This window comes from Dendrobates tinctorius, unplaced genomic scaffold, assembly GCF_039654945.1.
Source record: "Dendrobates tinctorius isolate UK_male_01 unplaced genomic scaffold, ASM3965494v1 ptg000063l, whole genome shotgun sequence".
Taxonomy (NCBI): Eukaryota; Metazoa; Chordata; class Amphibia; order Anura; family Dendrobatidae; genus Dendrobates; species Dendrobates tinctorius.
Genome location: NW_027361731.1, coordinates 1,409,110 through 1,431,861, shown reverse-complemented (window position 1 = coordinate 1,431,861; position 22,752 = coordinate 1,409,110). Strand labels below are relative to the sequence as shown.

Below are 22,752 nucleotides of genomic sequence, written 5' to 3'. Positions count from 1 at the left end.
CTCATCAGTGGTATCATGTTTCCCAGCGTAATGAGCCTATCAAGAAAACATCAAACATCTATGCGATATGACCATCCATTTGGGCGCAAATCCTATCTCATGTTCTGGACAGGGTAGAACTTCGAAACATACACGGTCTCGAAGCTGGGACCGCTCAGGTTACAAAAATATGATTTTCATATCTCTACTTGGTACGGTTTTCGCAGGGCAGGCTCTTAAAGTTTTATTTCAAACAAAGACCTTTTTCCCGCATTTTTCTCTTTCAGCTGAGAGAAGCCAAATGGTGTGAGGAAGATGGTCTAGCTAATTAACATTCCTGCTCTTCCAGAGGAAGTGGCAGGGTTGGTAAAACCTGGGGGGAAGGAATTCCTACTACTGACAGTTTACAATGTCCTAGGATGGAGGATTTGTTAGCACATTGCAACAGAAAACATATCTTGCAGACATTGTACATCACACCTCCCCCCTTAAGAGGGCGCTAAGGAGGCATTACCTCTCGGTAATCGGCCATGCGCACCTCAGCGGGTTCGCCCCGGCGGGACAACCCATCAGCATTGCCGTTTTCACTGCCCTTCCTGTGTTTTACAGTAAAATCGTACTGTTGAAGGGCAAGGCTCCAGCGGAGCAATCTTCCATTGGTTCCGGACACTGTGTGCAACCAGCTCAGAGGGTTGTGGTCGGTTACCACCGTGAAGGCGCGCCCATACAGGTAGGGCTGCAAACGCTGCAGTGCCCCCACCATGGCCAGACACTCCTTCTCGATGGTCGAGTATGCCACTTCCCTCGGCAAAAGTTTCCGGCTCAGGTACAACACGGGGTGCTCTTGGTCCCCCGAGTCGACCTGGCTAAGCACAGCACCGAGGCCAAACTCGCTGGCGTCGGTCTGTACCAGAAACGGGCGACTGCTGTCGACTGCTCTCAACACTGGAGAGTTGCACAGGGCTGCTTTCAAAGCTTGGAAAGCCGCCTCACAGTCATCTGTCCAGTTGACTGTTTGGGGTAGCCTCTGCTTGGTGAGGTCAGTCAAGGGTTTGGCAAGGGCGCTATAGTCCTGTACGAACCGCCTATAGTACCCTGCAGTGCCCAAGAAGGACTTCACCTGTTTCTTGGTCCTGGGGGTGGGCCATGACAAGATTGCGTCCACTTTTCCTGGCTCCGGACTCATGGAACCCCCGCCTACCCGGTGCCCCAGGTAGTGGACCTTGCGCATGCCTATCTGGCACTTCCCCGGCTTGATGGTCAGGCCTGCCTGGTGAAGACGCTTGAGCACCTCCTGGAGGTGCTGAAGGTGTTCCTCCCAGGTGGAACTGAAGACGGCAATATCGTCTAAGTACGCCACCGCGTACTCCTCCAGTCCCCGAAGCAGGTGGTTGACCATCCGCTGGAAAGTGGCAGGGGCATTCTTCATGCCGAAGGGCATGACCGTGGACTCGTACAGTCCAAAAGGGGTGATAAAGGCGGATTTCTCCTGCGCCTCAGGGCTCAGGGGAATCTGCCAGTATCCCCGACTCAAATCCATGATGGATATGTAGTTGGCGTTTGTCAACCGCTCGAGCAGATCCTCGATGCGCGGCATTGGGTGGGCATCAGGGGTTGTGATGGCGTTGAGCCCCCTGTAGTCCACACAGAACCGGGTGGTTCGATCCTTTTTAGGCACGAGGACTACAGGTGAAGCCCACGCACCTTTTGACCGTCGAATCACTCCCAGCCTTAACATCTCATCGACCTCTTGGCGCATGACTTGTTGCACCGTTTCAGAGATCCGATAAGGTGTTCGCCGTAATGGGGCATGATTCCCGGTGTCCACCTCATGAACCGCTAACTCCGTCCTCCCAGGACGGTTGGTGAACACGGGCCGGAAGAGTTCCAGGGTGGCCATCAACTGCAACCGCTGGGACACGGTGAGCGAACCACTTATCTCCATGTCCTCAATGGACCCATTGGCCTTGGCCTGGGCCAGCATGTCCAGGAGGGAATCTTCCTCCCCATCCTCTGGCAGATTGCAGACCGGTAGGACGCAAGCTTCACGTTCGTAGTGCGCCTTCAGCATGTTGACGTGAAAGGCCTTGCGCCTACCCCGAGCATGGTCAAGCGTGACCACGTAGGTGACCGGGTTGAGCTGTTGGTGGACGACGTACGGGCCTTCCCAGGCTGCCTGAAGCTTCTCCGTTGGTACCGGGACCAACACCCACACCTTTTGACCCACCTGGTAGGTCCGCTCCCGGGCATTCTGGTCGTACCAGCGCTTCTGGTCAGCCTGAGCCTGCGTCATGTTGTCATGCACCAACTGCGTCAAGGTCTGCATCTTGTCACGGAAGCGCATGACATAATCCACGATGGACACTTCTGTGGGGTTTGGCTCATCTTCCCAGGATTCTCTTATCAACCCAAGGGGTCCCCGGACTCGCCTGCCATACAGGAGCTCGAAGGGGGAGAACCCGGTCGAGGCCTGCGGAACTTCTCTGTAAGCGAACAGCAGGTGTGGGAGGTACCGCTCCCAGTCGCTCCCTTGGGTCTCAACCAGTATGCGGAGCATCTGTTTGAGGGTACCGTTGAAGCGTTCACACAAACCATTAGTCTGTGGGTGATACGGACTCGATACCAGCTGCGTCACCTGCATTTTCTCACAGAGAGCCTCCATTAGGCGAGACATGAATTGGGGCCCTTGATCGGTAAGCATCTCCCTGGGAAATCCTACTCTTGAAAAGATGGTCACCAGTGCGTCAGCCACCTTATCTGCCCTGGTTGAAGACAGAGCTACTGCCTCTGGGTACCGGGTAGCGTAGTCTACCACGGTGAGAATGTATCGCTTTCCGGAGCTGCTGGGGACGGACAGCGGTCCTACAATGTCCACCGCGATTCTCTGGAAAGGCTCCTCTATCACCGGCAAAGGAATAAGGGGAGCCTTAAGAGCAGGCCCCGCCTTACCCACTTTTTGACAGGTGGCGCAGGAGCGGCAGTAGTGTGTTACATCTGTCCCCATCTTGGGCCAATAGAAGTGTTGAGACAGCCGTGCCTTTGTTTTGCTGATCCCCAAGTGTCCAGCGAGTGGAATCTCATGGGCAATCCGCAACAACTCGCTTCTGAACTGATAGGGGACGACCAGCTGTCTTTCCCTCAACCACTCCTTTTTAGGATCTCCGGGTACTGTCTCCCGGTACAACCTTCCTCGTTCCCAGAACACCCTCTCCTTATCAGGCTTGGAGGTGGGCGTCTCGGCGAGACCTCTCAATTTCTCCAGGCTGGCATCTGAGTGCAGAGCAGCCTGGAACTCCATGCTGGAGGCTGCCAGAAGTGACGTCAGGGTCCCCTCTTTACTGGGACCCTCTGGAACCGGCTCTGGGTTCACCTCTGGTTCAGTCACTCCTGTAGCAGCAGAGGGTCCAGAAGACAGTGCGTTACCTGCGATCTGGGCACTCTGACTGCGTGTGACAGCTGCTATGTATGCTGTCTCCCTGGGGATTTCTTCAGACCCACCAGCTGGTGCTGCCCTGGGCTCTACCTCCCCATCCACCCCCAACACTTCAGGAGCAGTGCTACTTATGGGCCAGTTACCTTCCTCGGTGGCACTGGTCAGCTGCATGGCATTACCTTCCTCATGGTCCCCATGCACCTCCCCATTCTCTTGAGCACCGTTGCTTGCTCCTGCCAGGGGTTCCTCAGCCGTCTCACTCCGCAGAGTGACGGGGCTGAGCACCTCGGTACCTGTGGACACATCTACCGTTTCAAAGAAAGGGTTAACGGGTTCAGTCGGCACAGATACATCAACATCATCATTCCTAGGAAAAGAATGGTTATCAGTTTGCTTTGGTACATTCACATCAGCATCAGCATCATACCTTGGGAAAGAATGGTTGTTAGTTGCATCATTACTCATCAAGGCATTAGCAGGTAACACATTCAGTTTCCCATCATCATCATCATCATCATCAGGGTTAACGTTACCCTTATTATCAGTTTGGGGAAGGGTGTCAGGGACGTAGTATGCAACCATCCTCCCCAAGTCAGTCCCCAATAAAACATCAGTGGGCAAATTTTCAGACACTCCCACCTCCCTCAACCCGCTCCCGGCACCCCAGTCAAGAAAAACTCGTGCCACTGGCAAGGGACAACGGGTGCCTCCAATCCCGGTGACAGTCAGGGTTTTCCCCTCAACAAACTCTTCAGGGGCCGCCAGTCCAGGACGGATGAGGGTTCGTTCAGCCCCGGTGTCCTTGAGGCCTGTAGCAAGACGGGCCCCCACCTGAACAGGTTGAACGTTGTCGTCAGCCCTCCCAACCACACCTCCCACCAAAAGAACAGAGGCGTTGGGCCCGGGGGCCTTGGCTGGGGGGTTCTTCGGCCTATCCGGACAGGTGTAAGAGAAGTGACCAGGCCGCTTGCAGTGGTGACACAGGCGACTGTCAGTAGCCGGCCTGTTGTTGGCAACAGGGACAGGGCCTCCGGAGGGACGGCTAGCTGGGGCACTGGGGTTGGTTGCTGGCTTACCCCCTTTCCAGCTGGTGGCGACTGGCCTCCGCGTCTCAGGCTTCCGGTTGGCCTCGTGGTTGTCGGCGATCTGCGCCGCTTTGTCCGCGTTCGTTGGTTCGCGGTCCAGGATGAACTGTCGGACCTCAGCTGGGCAGAGATGCAGGAACTGGTCTTTGATCATCAGGTCCCGTAGCTGCTCAAAGGTTTCAACAGACAGTCCATGGATCCACTGGTCAAAGTGGGTCCTGAGTCCTTGCACCACATCACTGTAGCTATCGTGTGGGCCACGTTGGAGGTGTCGGAACTTCTTTCGGTATACCTCAGGTGTCAGCCGGTATTTGGCGATCAGCGCCTGCTTTATGGCGTCATAGTCGTCATCGGCTTCTGGCGGAAGAGAAGCAAATGCCTCCAGGGCTTTGCCTTTTAGCCCTGGGGTCAAGTACCTTGCCCATTGGTCTCTAGGCAGCTGGTACTGTCTGCAGGCTTTCTCAAAGGCTCGCAGAAATGTGTCCAAGTCCCCATCCTTTTCCATCACGGGAAAATGCTCTGGCCGGGGTTTAGGAGTCTGGACGCTGCTGGGCTCACTGCTTCGGGCTGTGGGGGCATTCCCACTCCGCTGGAGTACCTCCAGTTCATGGGCCCTCTGCGCCTCCCTCTCGGCTCGCTGCTCTGCTCTCTCAGCCTCAGCTTGGCGCTCACGTTCGGCTTGGGCCTCCTGCCGATATTGCTGGATCAGCCTCACCCGCCCATCCCTGTCTTCGGCGGGGAGTTCGTCCAAGGCCATTTGCAGATAGGGGTCCACCCCGTTCTGGCTGAATGTGGGGCCAGCGCTCAGGAGTGGAGCCTCTGCTGCAGCCCCATTGCAACTTGGGCCAACTTCTGCGCTCGCTGGATTCTGGTCGTTGTCCAGCTGCACTAGAGCCGCGATCATTTGAGCTCTGTTTTTGTTTGTGGCGTCAAGGCCTTGGTACGTGCATAACGCAGCAAGAACTTCCTTTGTCTGCCGGTTGTACCAAGGTTCTCCTTTTGCCGCCATGGTTGCCAAATAAAAGATAGAAAAAGAAAAACGAAGAAATGGGAGGGAATACTTGTACGTACACACAAATGTCTCAGAACTAGTAACCACTGAGTCTGTTCTCCAAAACCTATGATGCAGGATTCCCGCAGGAACCGTGCAGGTTTTTAGTGAGAGGAATGATTGCTCAAACCAAATCACTAATGCTCTAGGATGATCCCACCGCTCTGCCACCAATATGTGACGAACAGCCCACGGCCGTTCGTCCACTTACGGAGGCGACTAACGGGGGTCCCGCTGCCACCAAAACGCGACGGACAGCGGACCCTGTGTCACCACTATGTCACAGTCCCACCACTGACACGGGTGTATCAGCGGACGGAGGGACGAGACACAATGCCGGCACACGGCTATCACAGGCGCAGTGGGGCTTATCTTAGTTATCCCACCACTGGCACCATGTGACAAAAATATCCAGCAAGCTAATCTCGCTCTACAATTTGCCGCAGAGGGAGTTTAATTTGGATGCCCCACCACTGCTATCAATCTTCCAAGCACTGCGGGGATTTATGTATATCCCACTTTCTCAGTTCCACTTTGGAACTTGCAGCTCTCCGGCGCCCCCCTTACCCTCAGGTCAGTCAGGGAACTGCACCTAGGATAATTGGTCGCCGGACGGGCTGCCTGTTGTGAACCGGCAATTAGGCTTCTGCAGTAAGGGAATTATGAGCTGTGGCCGCAGCCCCTCATTCAGCTATATAAGACCCTTCTAGACTGCCAGCAAGCCGCAATAGCCGTGCACAACGTGCTGCCACCAGTCACGGTTACTTAATTCACAGTGTTAAATTAAGAGGGTCCGTGGCAAACCCCTTGAATTAGTAGCGATTATCTAACAAAGGCGTATAGTTCGATTCTTAGAGCATGGAGACAGATCTAAATAATTTCATTTATTTTCCGAAAGAGGACAGTGATTACAGATAAAAGTTGCTATAAAATTGAGACATAAAATATGTACAGTACAGGTATAAAATAAAAGTGGAGAAAACAAAGAGATTACACTCACAGTTCCATATTGTTCCTTAGGCAGACCATGTGGCTTTAAGGTGGGTGGAGGCGGAGCTGCACTTCTCCGCTCATCTGAGTTCTTGTCAGCACGGACTCTGCAGCTGTTCTGAGCTGGTTTGCCCAGGGAAGGCCTTATAGGCTTTGCTTTGTGACATCACGGAGAGATGCATTCTGGGTTGATCCCTCCTCTCTCATCCGAGTTATGTTTTGGCTACAAAACTTAGATTAGCTATAACTTTATGGGAGAAGCTGGTATGGACTCATCAGTGGTATCATGTTTCCCAGCGTAATGAGCCTATCAAGAAAACATCAAACATCTATGCGATATGACCATCCATTTGGGCGCAAATCCTATCTCATGTTCTGGACAGGGTAGAACTTCGAAACATACACGGTCTCGAAGCTGGGACCGCTCAGGTTACAAAAATATGATTTTCATATCTCTACTTGGTACGGTTTTCGCAGGGCAGGCTCTTAAAGTTTTATTTCAAACAAAGACCTTTTTCCCGCATTTTTCTCTTTCAGCTGAGAGAAGCCAAATGGTGTGAGGAAGATGGTCTAGCTAATTAACATTCCTGCTCTTCCAGAGGAAGTGGCAGGGTTGGTAAAACCTGGGGGGAAGGAATTCCTACTACTGACAGTTTACAATGTCCTAGGATGGAGGATTTGTTAGCACATTGCAACAGAAAACATATCTTGCAGACATTGTACATCACACCCAGTACTTCCGGAACTGAAGGTGCTCGTATTGTACCAGGTCAGCATTTTCCGGGGGTGGTCCCGCCAACTGGTAGAAAAGGTAAGCCGCAAAAAAGGTGCCAAGTGTGTTACAAAAGGGGAATACGCAAGGACACCATTTACCAGTGCGACACCTGCCCCGAAAAATCTGGCCTGTGTATGAAGGATTGCTTCAAATTGTACCACACCTCCATGCACTACTAATTTACTTTACAGGAAATTGATTAGTTCCAAAGGAGGCACATCTAGATACGTTCCTTATGGGGTCTAGTTTCCAAAATGATGTCACTTGTGGGGGGTTTCTACTTTTTAGGCACATCAGGGGCTCAGCAAATGGAACATGACGCCCCCAGACCATTCCTCCAAAGTCTGCGTTCTAAAACGTCACTACTTCCCTTCCGAGCCCCGACGTGTACCCAAACAGTAGTTTTTTTCCCACATGTGGGGTACCAGCGTACTCAGGACAAATTGGACAACAACTTTTGGGGTCTAATTTCTCCTGTTACCCTTGGGAAAATAAAAAATTGAAGATTAAACCATCATGTTTGTGGAAAAAATATGATTTTTTATTTTTACGCCCGGGGGTTATAAACTTCTGTGAAGCCCTTGGGGGTTCAAAGTGCTCACCACACATCTAGATAAGTTGCTTAGGGAATTTAGTTTCCAAAATGGGGTCAGTTGTGGGGGGTTTCCACTGTTTAGGCACATCAGGGGCTCTCCAAATGCGGCATGGCTTCTGATCTCAATTTCAGCCAATTTTAGGTTGAAAAAAAGTCAAACGGTGCTCCTTCCCTTCCGAGCCCTGCTGTGCGCCCAAACAGTGGTTCTCCCCCACATATGGGGTATCAGCGTACTCAGGACAATTTGGAGAACAACTTTTGGGGTCCAATTTCTCCTGTTACCCTTGGGGAAAATAAAAAATTTGTTGCTAAAAGATCATTTTTGTAACTAAAAAGTTAAATGTTCATTTTTTTCCTTTTTCCTTCCACGATGCTTCTGCTCCTGTGAAACACCTGAAGGGTTAATATTCTTCTTGAATGTAGTTTAGATTAGCTTGAGGGGTGCAGTTTTTAGAATGGTGTCACTTTTGGATATTTTCTGCCATATAGACCCCTCAAAGTGACTTTGAATGTGAGGTTGTCCCTACAAAAAAATGGTTTTGTAAATTTTGTTGTAAAAATGAGAAATCGCTGGTCAACTTTTAACCCTTATAACTTCCTAAGAGAAAAAAATTTTGTTTCAAAAATTGTGCTGATGTAAAGTAGACATTTGGGAAATGTTAGTTATTAACTATTTTGTGTCACATATTTCTCTGTTTTAAGGACATAAAAATTCAAAGTTTGAAAATTGCAAAATTTTTGCCATATTTCCGTTTTTTTCATAAATAAACACAAGATATAGCGAAGAAATTTTACCACTAAAATGAAGTACAATATGTCACGAGAAAACAGACTCAGAATCGCCAAGATCCGTTGAAGCGTTCCAGAGTTATGACCTCATAAAGGGACAGTGGTCAGAATTGTAAAAAAATGGCCCGGTCATTAACGTGCAAACCACCCTTGGGGGTAAAGAGGTTAAATTCAAATTCAATTATGACTTTCAGATGTGACCTATAGTCCTGAATTGAGTCGTGGTGAAACACTTCCGAGCTCAAGTCAGCCTGCCTACGTCATTTTGATGACGTTCATCTCCTTTTGTTCAGATGTTTCCAAATCCCTTGATTCAGCCTGTCTTTATTTTATACTAAATACTGTAAAATAATCTCCTCATATGTTTCCCTTATTGTCTCCAGTAATTGTATTATTACACAGGATTTTATGATGTTACATCGGCTCATCTTCTTCTCATTCAGGTCTCTACAATATCGGATCCTCTCAGTGAAGATCTTCTATATAAGAGAATTTTCCTGATTTACGCATCAAAGATGGATATGGACAGAGACAAGATGGCGGAGAGGATATTACACCTCACCCTAGAGATCCTCTTCCGGCTTACTGGAGAGGTGAGAGATTCTGATGACGTCACATTACATCATTCTTATCTATTGAATAACAGATGGACAGAACTGGAGCGGTGAGGACTCTGGAAATATCTGTAGTGAGATTTATTAATGTGTCTCTCCATAACCAGGATTACACAGTAGTGAAGAAGACCTCTAGTGAGCGCTGTCAGGACCCTGTGTCTGAGGGATGGGGAAGACCCCTGAGCCCAATCACGGGGCCTCCACCTCACCCCCTGATACATGAGGATATCAATGGTCCGAAGATCCTAGAACTCACCTACAAGATGATTGAGCTGCTGACTGGAGAGGTGACACTGCTGGGAATGCTAGGACATTATACAGTACGCTATGAAGGGATTGGGGGTATGACGGTATCATTATATGTGTCAGGTTCCTATAAGGTGTCAGGATGTCGCCGTCTATTTCTCCATGGAGGAGTGGGAGTATTTAGAAGGACACAAAAATTTGTACAAGGACGTCATGGTGGAGGTTCCCCAGTCCCTCACATCACCAGGTAATAGACAAGACTGGATACGGCCTATAATTATCTGTATGTAAAGAATGAATTCAGTCCCTGTATGTGTTTCCTCCAGATCTATCCAGTAAGAGGACAACACCACAGAGATGTCCCCGTCCTCTTCTTCCACAGGACTGTAAACAAGAAGATCCCAATGTTCCTCAGGATCACCAGGTAGATGGAGAGAAGGTGTCAGGAGATCCCCCCTATGATGTGTAGACGGCTGTGAAGGTCTTGTGCTCAGTCTTGTTTTATCCACCAGTATTATATGTTTTATACTTGTGTAATGAGAGCGGTGGAGATGGCAGGATTAGAGCTGATCATAGATGTGACTTCTCCATCTGTCTGTAACTTTTACAATATTTGTTTTAGGGTGAAGATCTGACCCATATTAATACTACAGAGACATATGTGAGGGGTGATGAGTGGTGTAAAGAGGAGATTCCTACATATGACTACCCAGGTGAGTAGTAACCACTGAATGCAGAGAAGTCACAGATTCTTCTCCGTCACCGGCTGTGGCTGCTTTATCGGTGGTGTAGTGTGACCGTATCACAATCGTGTGATCACCATTTTGCCTCTAGCCCACAACATTCTCCTTCACTAAAAACTGTTCAAGTGACTTTGGGCATTGAAAGCCCTTCTATAAAAATTACAGCCTTGAAGATCCACCTTCCTAAATTAGAAGACATTACCTGCCTAGCCAAATGACAGCGTACATAGAATGTGCTGACACATTAGAAAATCACTTGAAGAAAAATATTATGATGGACTTCTTCGAGAAAACATAGGGTAATGATGCTGTTGGCTTCCTAGAATCCTGATTTCTTATTGGATGAATCTACCTTCTCCCCCTTCTGTGCTGCTGAATGTTCTCATATGGTCCCTACAAGACCAGGTCCAGTCTTTCTGGCCAAATTTCACTGTTACGATCTACAACATTAAAGCGAACACTAACTACAATTTTATTTTGGTTGATGAAATCCGTCTTGTGGTTGTTGTTTAATCTGTATTTGCAGTTTTCAGTTAATGAGATTCTCTGCTTCGAGTCGGCCTGTGGTCGGGTCTATTTTTGGTGCTTTGTTCTCATATTCATCCTTATGGGCTTAACTACTTTAACAGGTCACTGATCCTTAAGTGACCTGCCTCCTAGTTTAAATACTGCATATAATAGTATTGTCTTTGAAAAAAAAATCTGTCTCCAGCAAAATGGCGTCATAGATGCTACTGCGCATTCGCAGCCACCATCTTGCTGAGCAAATTTTTTTGGCGCCGACACATTAGCAACTATTGCTTGCAGGTGGGCAGTGCTTGCAGAGATTGAGTGCATCGCTTGATGATAGATGCTAATGCGCATTTGCCGCTGTCGGCGCTATTTCTTTGGAACAAAAAGATAAAATATGGTCTTCAACAAGATGGCGGTGCATACGCGGTAGCATGTATTGATGATTCTGTCACACTAAGGTGCGACCCGTCTTAATTGTCTGTGGCCGAATTGTAGCTTTGGCACAAGGTATACGTATACTCGAGAAAAGAATACACAAGACAAGAGGGTATCGTGTCAGTATGATTCTTCTCTGTCTTTAATCAAACGTGTACAGCTTTTATAACAGAATTTGAGCTACATCATCAGTTACATCATGGACATGTTTCCAGTTACTATTTGCTTTTCCCAGGTCGCTACACAATCATTATGTACATTTCTGGGTTACCGTTTACTGATCCCATATTGCTGAACAATACTTATATACACAAGTATTGTTTTCTAGCTTGGCTTACCCTGGTCCACCCAGTTTATTCAATATTTGATGAAGCTTAGGTGAGTGATACCATACAGAAACAACTCTAAGAAAATATAAGAAAATCAGAAGTATCTTAAAGCAACATGATCCCAATATCCAGCAAAGCGTCCATATAGTGATACAGTTTTGATTCTTGTATATATTCATGTGCCATATATTCTTCCCTTAACAGTCCCTCCTTTGGAGATATGCAAAATCAAAATCCTAATCTCGTCGAACCTATCGATCTGTCCTCCCGGCCTACCTATCTCAACAATGCTGGAACCTAACTAACTAATCTTCACCGTATATACGAGACGACCCATCTCTAGTAGATGGACCCCCTCCTAACGGACTTTGCACAGGAGGAAGTCAGATCCTGGACTTTCCCTCATTGGTTTGCTTCAAGCAGGCATATTCCGGAGGTGGTGCTTGCATGTTTTCATCGGGACATTTTTCATACAGGGGATCTTCGAAATCGGCATGCATGGTCATCACTGTGGTTTCCATAGTTTTCATCATCATTTTCTTAAGGCATGGAACTATGCAGCATAGAATTAAGGAAAATATGATCAAAGGACATAAAATAACTTTTGCAAACTTAATGGGTCAATAATTGCCTTTATGGCATCCCCAGTGTATTTTATAAACCGTTGTTGATTATTGTATAAATAGTTTATCCGTATTGCATTCTTATTTACGGGGATGGTGGGTTTAAACACAACTATTGTCTCGTTCTTGACTCTGAATTTGTCAAGTGCTCCCTGTGTGCCCCCACTGGTATCTATGCTTCTTAGCCAAAATTTACCTTTTGTGTCACCATTTTCCCTTCCAAGTTTAGTACTTGAGCCTAGTACATATAACCCTTGCTCATTCTCTGAGGGGTTCTCAATGGTGAGGTACAGAATTATGCATCCCTCCTTGGGGCAGTGAGCGGTAGTGACGGGGAGTATTGCATCTGGAAGGCCACTCTGACCCTTAAAATGGGCTTTGGACAGGGTCATGCGACTTAATAGGCTTATTCCCCATTTGTCCCTTCGCTGTAGGGCCTGGGCTGGTTGATGTCTCTAGTCACTTTCACCAGTGTGCCACCCAACAAGAGACTAATCCTCCCAGTTTGAACCTTCCCCTATTTCAGCAGTAGTGACACAGATGAATTGTGTATTAAACCTGATATGAAACTGTGCCATGGGGCCTGGACATTCTTATTGTGAGACAGTAGTCAAATTGATATGTTACTCTTGGGGTGGAGACATTATACCAGAAAGTCAGTATGCCCTTCTCATGAGTGACTACCCCTTGGTGACTGACTACCCCTTGAGCTAGGAAAAGGATAAGTGCCAGATGGATGAAGAGTGGCAGCCGCTACTGGACTCTGGATCCGGCATCTCCTTGCAGTGGGAAGCGAGGACCCATGGACTGCTGCGATAGTTGACAGGACTTGGAACAGGCTGTCATCTCTAGGTTCAAGGGTACGTCTGTTGAACCTCTTGGTGATGAGGACTCAGTCACCGGGCAGGATCTGGTGGGCTCCTATGTCCTCAGGTTCTGGGATGGATGAAAAGACTCGAAAATGCATTTTAGTCACATGTTTTTAAACTTAGTCTACATATAGGCAATTATACTTGTGCGTGTATGTGACCCAAGGGAAAGACTAAACTCTTATGCTATGACTTCCCTGTTTCCTGTATAGCATCAAATATGTAGAGTTTTGTTCGAGGCCTTAAATTTTCCTTGTTCATCCTTAGGCATATTTCATCCTGTATAACTTCATCTTAGGTCCATTTCTTCTTTTCTTCCTTGGATACTTGTTTCTGGAGTGTCAGAACATCTTTTTCCAGGGTTATTCCTTTTCCTCTGTTTCCGTGTCAACCGGTATTACTGCTGCTTCTTTTGCTGTTACTTCAGCTAGTCTGTTGCCCACTGCTTCCCTTGAAGTGTCTCCAGTGTGTGTGCTTTTACTTTTACCACCGCAACTCTTCCTGGCATCAACAAGGACTCCATTAATTCTTGTATGGCTTTGTGGTGTCAGACTGGCGTTCCGTTAGCCGTGATGAAGCCTCTTTCCCTCCAGATTGATCTTGACAGCTTCATGTTGAGTGGACCTCTCGTATGCTTCTGTCAAGGCCCGCAGTCCTGCCTTTGGATGTAGGCAGTGGTTTTGCTGGCAGCAAGTTACTTCTGTGGCTACTGCTATACCAGTGTGCGAACGGCCTTCTTGGTCTGCATACCTTGGTCTATCCACAAAGAGCATCAGGTCAGGATCTTCCAGGTGTTCTCTTGCCTCATGACAGCAAGACAATCGCGTTCAGCCATTTCAGAGTCGACTACCTCTTCCACTAATGTGTCAGAGATGTGGTTTTCATCCTCCATCTTCCTCACCCCTTTTGCAGAGGTAGAAGAATAGCTGAATTATGGACAGCACATCTGGAGATGGTGACGTTGTCTGGGAGCAGAGTAGGGCATTGCAGACAGAAATATCAGAAGCTTTATCCAGCACAGGTGGGTTGCAAACACGGTTCTCATGCAGGTTTGGACTTCACGAGTCACTTGGTCAGGTTTTGGAGAGTAGAAGCCAGGAGGGCATTGTCTTCCTCCGGGAAGCTGTGTTAGGACTCCATTTACATGGTCAGGCTTCTTCATGACAAACAGACAAAACAGTTCAGTATAGCGTGGCAGTCCTAGAGCTGTGAAAATGTGATTGCAATTTAGCATATAAAACACACTGATACCTTCTTGGAAAGTCTTGAAATAATTATAAAAAGGTTGCATGTGTAGAAGAGCAGTATTGGTTTGGCTGTCTTCAGTCAGGGTCGGAGGTCATCCATATGTATTGTAAAAAAAAAGTGGCTGTGGGATGTATCCTCTTCCAGGGCTCCAGGACCGTGGTCATGGCTCGGGTGAACATAGAGAGGCTATACTGTGCCCCTTGAGGCATCATAGTCCAAATATATTGCTGGCCCTCGTGTGAAAACAAACAGGTACTGGCTTGCAGCATGTAGAAATAAACTGAAGAAAGCATTGGCCAGGTCAATCACCGTGAACCATAGAAAAATAAATAGAATTGATAAAAACAAAACATAGTATGTGGGTTTGGTACCATAGATGTGTTCAGTACTATAACTTCATTGACAGCACATAAGTCATGTATTATCCATAACTTCATAGAAATAATTGCAAATTATGAAATGGAGGGTAAATATTGCAATTTCCTTGGCAGCTGGGCTACTGGCTTCTGCCCCACCTTTACAAACTGGATTTTCAGCCTGCCAATATTGAGTCTGGGATCAGTGCCATTAGTTCAACGCCCACATGATCTACAGATGTGTCCTGTAAAAAAAAAAGAAAAGACTACATACTTCTTCAGCAAGTAGATCAATGTCCCTGATCAATCTTCTGATTGCATCGGGACCCACCAGGAATTTGAGAGGAGTATCCTCAACCTCTGTCTGGGTGAGAGATGTTGTTTCTCCATTGTATTTTTGTGGGGGGGGGGCGAGCTGTAAGAGAATACGTACTTTCATGGGTTGTGGACTCAGTATGCCATTACCCTATTAAAATCTGGAGCTCGATGTTGGTGGGTGTCAAGCTTCTTCCAACTGGGGACTAATTTGCATTTCAAATCTGAGATCCAGAAACTTTTTGTTACATCGGTGGAAGAAACTATCCACAGGTTCTCCTTTTCCCTGCATGACATCCTGGAGAATGGGGGTCTGGCAAGCTGCTTACTAGGGTATCTGTCTCCTGGTATTTCCAGGAGTCCTTGTGTGGAGTAGATTGTGTACAAAAGAATGAGCTTTGAGGCTTAAAAGATGATGATGATGATGATAATTATGTCCCCTCACCATATAACGATAAATACTGTAGATTATCAGTCTGAGCTATTTATTTCCTGTCTCCTCCTGTTCTGTTTAATTATATACCTCCATGTCATATTCATCTTTTTCTTCATTATTCTTTTCATAAACGACATTAATTAATAAAACTATAATGGATGCTGGACAGGATGTAGCATAAGGCGTGCCGTCTATATAAATAGTTGGAAAGAAGGTACAGCTCTTTGGGTAGGTCATCTGACAGTCAGAACAAGTCTCACGATATTCTGCATTCTGCATTTGACAGCTGGCACACGTCCAGTCATCGGGAATGTATATAGAAGTATAAATGAATGTAATGCAGATATTGCAACTGACATCTTCCTGTGTAAATATTTGTTTTGCACAAAATTCAGCAATCTTGTTATATTCCTCTCCTCATCTCTTTTGGCCTAACTTTCTCTGCCTTCTTATAAAATGCTTCAGGGTCCTGTAAGACCTCATAATACCTGAGGCTGGGACGCTGCTCTCTACTCATTAACACATACTTCCATTCCTTCTTATCCAATCCTCCTCCCCTCGGGATTGGAGGGTTTCTTAACATACATTTTCTTCCTCACTCCACTATGGGTCATATCTGTTATAGATATCGACTGACCGCTCCCACCCATTCTATCATCTGAATTCTGAGTATATCTGAAAAACATGTGTATGTGGGCGTCTTGAAACAAATTCTCACGGGGTTATGAACAGTTGGATATGTGACTGTAAAAGCTGTATGTACTCCTTATGTCCGAGTAAAGGGGATCTTCAGTGAACATAGTGATGTCTAGCTATCTTGAACACAGTAATATAGGGAATTAACCAACAACTAACACCAGAGTATTTCACAAATCTCGTGTATCCAGAAACTGCGTAGTATAAAAATACCTTATAAATTGTTAAAATTTCTGTTTCCTCAAAACTTTCGCTCTAAAACCTTTCAAAGAAAACCATCTCATAGAGAAATGTAGTGACATTAGTAAAACAATAACTAAAAAGTAACAATAGACCTCGGATCTCACAGAGATATCTGTACAAATCAAGCAATTACCATTCAAGTAATTCTCTTTCTACCTGAACCAACTAACCTTATAATTATAGTATGCAGAACAAAACCAGTTTATCCAATTCTCTAATTTCACAACATATATAGAGAGAGGCAAAGCAGATAAGGAAGACATTTAAACTTTAAGATTACCGTAATTATAAATATGCTTGAAGGGATATATATGTATACTATAAAACAACTTATTACATTTTATATTTTATATCCTCCGGACTGAATACAGATAATGTAGCGGGATTGTTAAACACTTTGGATTCAGGAAATGCAGCTGAAATAGCAGTCTAACCAGTATGGCAGTATATTCAATATGAGAGCTGCGGACAGGCGTGTCTCAACAATGCATCAATACTTCAAACATTAAAAAAAAAAAAAAAAATCTATTATGAATGTATTCCTTATCCCTTTCACTGTTCTTTTGTTACCAAGGCAACTAGGGCTGGGCTTTTTGTCACTTTAGGTATAGTAAATAGTGGTAATCACCTCTAGATAGGTGGTTGATATTTCAGCAGAGGGGGGAAAAATTAGTAATCACCTCTTTCCTTAAAAATATGTATATGCCGTGTCATTCACGTCACCGGGCCCAGTTTATACTGTGGGCGTATGGCCGGACGTGAGCACCTATATGTGTATATATATAATATATACATAACTTCTTCGACCGTCTAAGGTCGGAACCAGGGTGATAACCCAGTGGAAACACCCCCTTTGTACTCTGCTCTGTATGCTTCTAGTAGCCCTAGTGCAGTATGAAATAGTTTTTATCAGATACTAGATGGATTCTAGATACACCCTCCGAATTGGTTAGACCGGACAATACACACAGACAATTAAGGAATTATATACCTGACCGGGTCCGTAGGCTCAGGACTTTCAAACGTGGTCAGTTTAAGGGTTCAGAGAAGACAGCCAACTATCTCCTCCCAGCCGGACGTGAATACAGAAGGGTAGGTAAGATGATATATTTTCTCACCTGGTCTTGAGCTGCTGCCTCGTCCTGCTGGAAAGACGTCCGTCCTGGGGGAGATTTTGGTGCGGCTGTGATCGTCTGGTATCGTCCTGAGCCCCACTGTTTGAGCGCCAACTGATGATTCTGTCACACTAAGGTGCGACCCGTCTTAATTGTCTGTGGCCAAATTGTAGCTTTGGCACAAGGTATACGTATACTCGAGAAAAGAATACACAAGACAAGAGGGTATCGTGTCAGTATGATTCTTCTCTGTCTTTAATCAAACGTGTACAGCTTTTATAACAGAATTTGAGCTACATCATCAGTTACATCATGGACATGTTTCCAGTTACTATTTGCTTTTCCCAGGTCGCTACACAATCATTATGTACATTTCTGGGTTACCGTTTACTGATCCCATATTGCTGAACAATACTTATATACACAAGTATTGTTTTCTAGCTTGGCTTACCCTGGTCCACCCAGTTTATTCAATATTTGATGAAGCTTAGGTGAGTGATACCATACAGAAACAACTCTAAGAAAATATAAGAAAATCAGAAGTATCTTAAAGCAACATGATCCCAATATCCAGCAAAGCGTCCATATAGTGATACAGTTTTGATTCTTGTATATATTCATGTGCCATATATTCTTCCCTTAACAGTATCAGTAAGAAATGCATGCTGCTGTGCAGGCTCCTTCACTGGCGTCCCTTTGCTGGAGCTAAAAAAAAAACCTCAAAGCCAATGCTTTATTGGCAATAATTGGCAATATTTAAAATAGGAAGCAGGTCCCTGAAGGATCAGTGAACTGTCATTTAATCCCATTAGGATGAATATGAGAACAGAGCACCACATAAAGCCCCACCATAGGCCGCCCTGGAGCATGAGAATCTCATTATCTGAAAACTACAAAATACAGATTAAACAACAATCACAAGACGGATTTCATAAACCAAGTTGTCATTGTAATGGCACCAACCTTACAATGCCTGTAGTTAACTTTGCAAAATCCTGATGACAGGTGTTAGACGTCGAGTTTCCCCCCACTGCACAGGGGGAATCTCAAGCCATGTTCTCTGCAGTCTCCCATTCCTCTGCAGCCACAGAGATTCCTGCTCAGCAGAGACGTCGGTCCTGGCATCTTGCCCAGGCTGATGCTAGGCGTCTGGTTGCTCCTTCTGGCTCTGCTATAACTCCATGTTTGAGTCAGTAGCAAGTAGATGCTTCTGGGACTAAATCCTGTCTTTTGGGTACTGAGCATGCCTGTGGGACGAGTTCTCATTGGAGGTCGGAGGTCACATGCACAGGACCTGTTCCTGCTCTGATCGGTCCACTGGGAAGGTCCCGGAAGGACGCCGCTATAAAAGAGTCACATGGCCGAGTGGCCATGCGCTGGTATAGACTCTTATGGGTAGTTGTGTGTGTGAAGATGGATGCATGAGACTGGTGACTGACTCATTATGATCCCCTCCCTTTGGCTGTGTATGGTATAGGGGTTATAGAGTCAGAGTCAGCGCCAGTATTGGCATAGTATATGTGCCACAGAGCATCCCGCTCTCCACACAAGCTTTAGCGCAATATAGTGCCATCCACTACAAGGCACCTCTACACCGCACGAGTAGCAGCATTCCTTACAGCGGCACCTGCGCTAGTTAAGCGCTTTCCTCCCTGCTCTGGGTGGTTAGTGGCATCCGCCGGAGCGGTGCAGTGTGCACTCGGTGCAATTTATATTTATCTGTTCTCTTGCTGGCACCACAGCTGCGACCCCGAGCGCTAGTGGTCTAGAGGGACTCTAGCCCTGAGTCTCTGAGGCAGAGTTCTGTGACCGTTAGCGAGTGCTCACCCAGCTGAGCCCTGTGAGTATTAACAGGCTCCGGCATTTGTTTTAGCAGCTCTGTGAGGTAACAGAGTTCGCTCCTGTGCACACCGGGTCAGCGGATATCCCGCCAGTGTTCACTTAGTTCTCCACCATTACCGAGCAGCAGTTTACCATCTCTGCACGGTGGACCCCGGGCTGCGAACGCACCTTATTCCATCTTTATTATTTGGTGCATTCCGCAAGCCCGTAACATTATACTAGTGTCAGGGTCTGTCTAGTAATGGCGGCTGAACAGCGACTGCTGTACATTCGGAAGCTGGAGGGCAGGTTGGCGGCTCTCGAGCGTTCAGCCTCAGCTGCGGATGTTACTGCGGTCGCTGTTCAGGCAGCCACGGAGGCTGTCTGCCATGTGACCACTGCCATCCCTGCCCTGACTTTGTCCCGCCTCCCGCTGCCCTAGAAGTTCTCGGGCGATAGTGCTTCTTGTAGGGGTTTCATGAGCCAGTGCACTATACAGCTGGAGCTGCTGGCTGCACGATTCCCTTCCGAGTGGGCTAAGGTGGGATTTATTATTTCCCTCTTGTTGGGCAGGGCTTTGGAGTTGGCCACACCGCTGTGGGAGTGTGGTGATCATGTGGTGCAAAGTGCCTCGCAGTTCTTGGGCACGCTGAAGCAGGTCTTCCTGTGACCACGAGTCACTCATGACACCACGCTCCGGCTGCTGGCACTGTCACAGGCCTCGTCCATGGTCAGCCACTTTGCCATCCAGATGCTGGCCTTGGAGTTGGAGTGGCCAGATAAGGTCCTCATTCTGGCATTCTGGAGAGGTTTGCCTGACCATTTGAAGGATGCTCTGGCCACCAGGGAGATTCCCGCCACACTGGAGGAGCTTATCACCGTCTCCACCCGTATAGACCTTCGCTTTGCCGAGCGAAGGTTGGAGCGGTCCCAGTGTAGGCAGAGGTTTAGATTGGCACCCAGTTTTGCTAAACCTCTGGAATCTCCCGATCGAGCGTCAGGGGACTTCCCGTCAGGGATCCAGGCCCCCGGTCCGCTCGAACCCCTGTGATCTGTCATGTTTGCCGGCAGTCCGGTCACCTTGGCATCGGTGCCCACAGCGGCTGGGAAAACGCTCGCGCCTAGTGGCCGTAGGAGGTGGCTCACTAGAATCAGCAGCATTTTCCTTCAAGTTGTCCTTTAAGGGGACACTTGAGTTTGGTTCTTCCACTTTGGCGGTGGAGGTTTGCGTGGATTCCGGAGCGGAGGGCAATTTTATGTTGTCTGCCTTTGCTCAACGGCACACAATACCCCTGGTTATGTTATCTAGGCCAGTCACCGTCAGAGTGGTGAATGGTGCAACTCTGCCCTCACAGATTACCCACCAGACCGACCCATTGTTACTGTCGGTGTCTTCATCTCATCAGGAGACGATATCCCTCCTCGTCATGCCCGAGGGTATCGACCAGGTCCTTCTAGGGGTCCCCTGGTTGCGGTATCACTCTCCCCATATAGAGTGGTCTTCGGGGAAGATTCTTGGGTGGAGTAAATCATGTGAGCGTAGATGTATGAGGGAGTGTGTTCAGGTTGCCTCCACTGAGGTCCCCGCAGATCTTTCCCCGCTCTCCAAACACTATTGTCAGTATTCAGACGTGTTCTCCAAAAAGGCGGCGGAAACCCTTCCACTGCATCGCCCCTATGACTGTCCTATTGACCTCTTGCCGGGTGCTGAGCCTCCACGGTGTCGAGTCTACCCCTTTTCTCTCCCGGAGACAGAAGTCATGTCTCAATACACCAGGGAGAATCGGGCAAGAGGATTTATTAGGAACTCAGTGTCACCAGCGGGGGCGGGATTCTTCTTCGTCCAGAAGAAGAATGGAGAATTACATCCCTGCTTCCATTACAAGGGTCTTAACGCCATAACCGTTAAGAATAAGTATCCTTTGCCCCTGATATCGGAACTGTTCGATAGGTTACGAGGAGCAAGGGTTTTTTCCCTACTGGATCTGCCGGGAGCCTATAACCTGATACGCATCCGTGAGGGAGACGAACGTAAGACGGCCTTTAACACCAGGGATGGCCATTACGAATACCTTTGGGCTCTGTAATGCCCCTGCCGTCTTCCAAGACTTTGTAAACGATATCTTTCGATATAGACCACCACCGAGGTGGAGAGCATATCTGGATGATATTCTCATCTCACCAGATATTGACTCCCACCGGAGAGAGGTTTGCAAGGTCTTTGACCGCTTACGGGCCAACTCCCTCAATGCCAAGTTGTAGAAGTGCCTGTTCGAGCAGGAGTCCTTGCCTTTCCTGGACTACATTATTTCTGTCCAGGGTTTGGCTATGGATCCTGCCAAACTGCAGGCGGTAATGGACAGGCAGGAACCCCACTCCCTCAAAGCGGTGCAGCGCTTTCTGGGGTTCGTGAACTACTACTGTCAGTTCATTCCCCACTTCTCCACCTTGGTAGCTCCCTTGGTTGCCCTCACCAAGAAGGGAGCAAACCCCAAGTTATGGTCGGAGCAGGTCTCCAAGGCCTTTTCCTCCATCAAGTCTCACTTTGCTAGTGCTCCCATTCTACATCACCACAATGTAGATAAGCCATTCATCTTGGAGGTGGATGCCTCTTCCGTCGGTGCTGGAGCGTTCCTCTTCCAGAAGGAAACTCAGGGTCGGAAGCACCCTTGCTTCTTCTATTCCAAGACCTTTAAACCGGCGGAGAGGAATTATTCTATCGGGGACAGGGAGTTGCTAGCAATGAGATTGGCCTTCTCGGAGTGGAGACACCTCCTGGAGGGGCTCAGTTCCCTTTCCAGGTTTTTACCGAACATAAGAACTTGGTATACCGGCCCGATGTTCTCTCTCGCTCTGTGGTGTCAGTGGAGGAGGAGGATGAGGAGCCTCGGCTAATTGTCCCGTCTGAGAGTCTGAGGACTGTGGCTCCGGTCGCCCTTGAGTCGGTGCCTTCGGGCAAAACTTTTGTCCCTGCCCGTTTGCGACCAGAGGTCCTCTCATGGGCTCACGCGTCTAGGGTGGGTGGACACTTTGGGACGAAGCGGACCTCTGAGGTACTGGTGAGGACCTATTGGTGGCCGCATATGGCCCAAGACGTCGGAGACTACATTCGAGCATGCGTCTCCTGCTCCAAGAATAGGTCTCCCCAACAACGGCCCGCTGGGCTTCTTTACTCCCTGCCGGTGGCGGACAGGCCCTGGGAAATGGTTGGCATGGACTTCGTGGTGGGCCTGCCCAAGTCCAGTGGCAGCATTGTGATTTGGGTTGTCACCGACCATTTCTCTAAAATGGTGCACCTGGTGCCCCTTTCTCAGCTACCTTCCGCACGGGGCCTGGCAGTGTTGTTCATCAAACATGTCTTTCGCCTACACGGCATGCCGGACAAGATTGTCAGTGACCGGGGTCCCCAGTTTGTGTCTCGGTTCTGGAGAAAGCTCTGTCGCTTGCTCAGCA

At 47.8% G+C, this 22,752-nt stretch overlaps 1 protein-coding gene across 1 annotated transcript in view; it reads left to right on the top strand.

The window, feature by feature from the left end:
* Nucleotides 1–22,752, top strand: part of LOC141094169 (uncharacterized) — a 347,923-nt gene that overhangs the window by 277,852 nt on the left and 47,319 nt on the right. The window contains exons 2-6 of the mRNA XM_073579925.1: nt 9,141–9,290; nt 9,419–9,598; nt 9,681–9,804; nt 9,884–9,981; nt 10,180–10,270. Coding sequence (XP_073436026.1) covers nt 9,213–9,290; nt 9,419–9,598; nt 9,681–9,804; nt 9,884–9,981; nt 10,180–10,270 — 571 coding nt within the window. The 5' untranslated portion in view covers nt 9,141–9,212. The remainder of the gene's footprint in view (nt 1–9,140; nt 9,291–9,418; nt 9,599–9,680; nt 9,805–9,883; nt 9,982–10,179; nt 10,271–22,752) is intronic.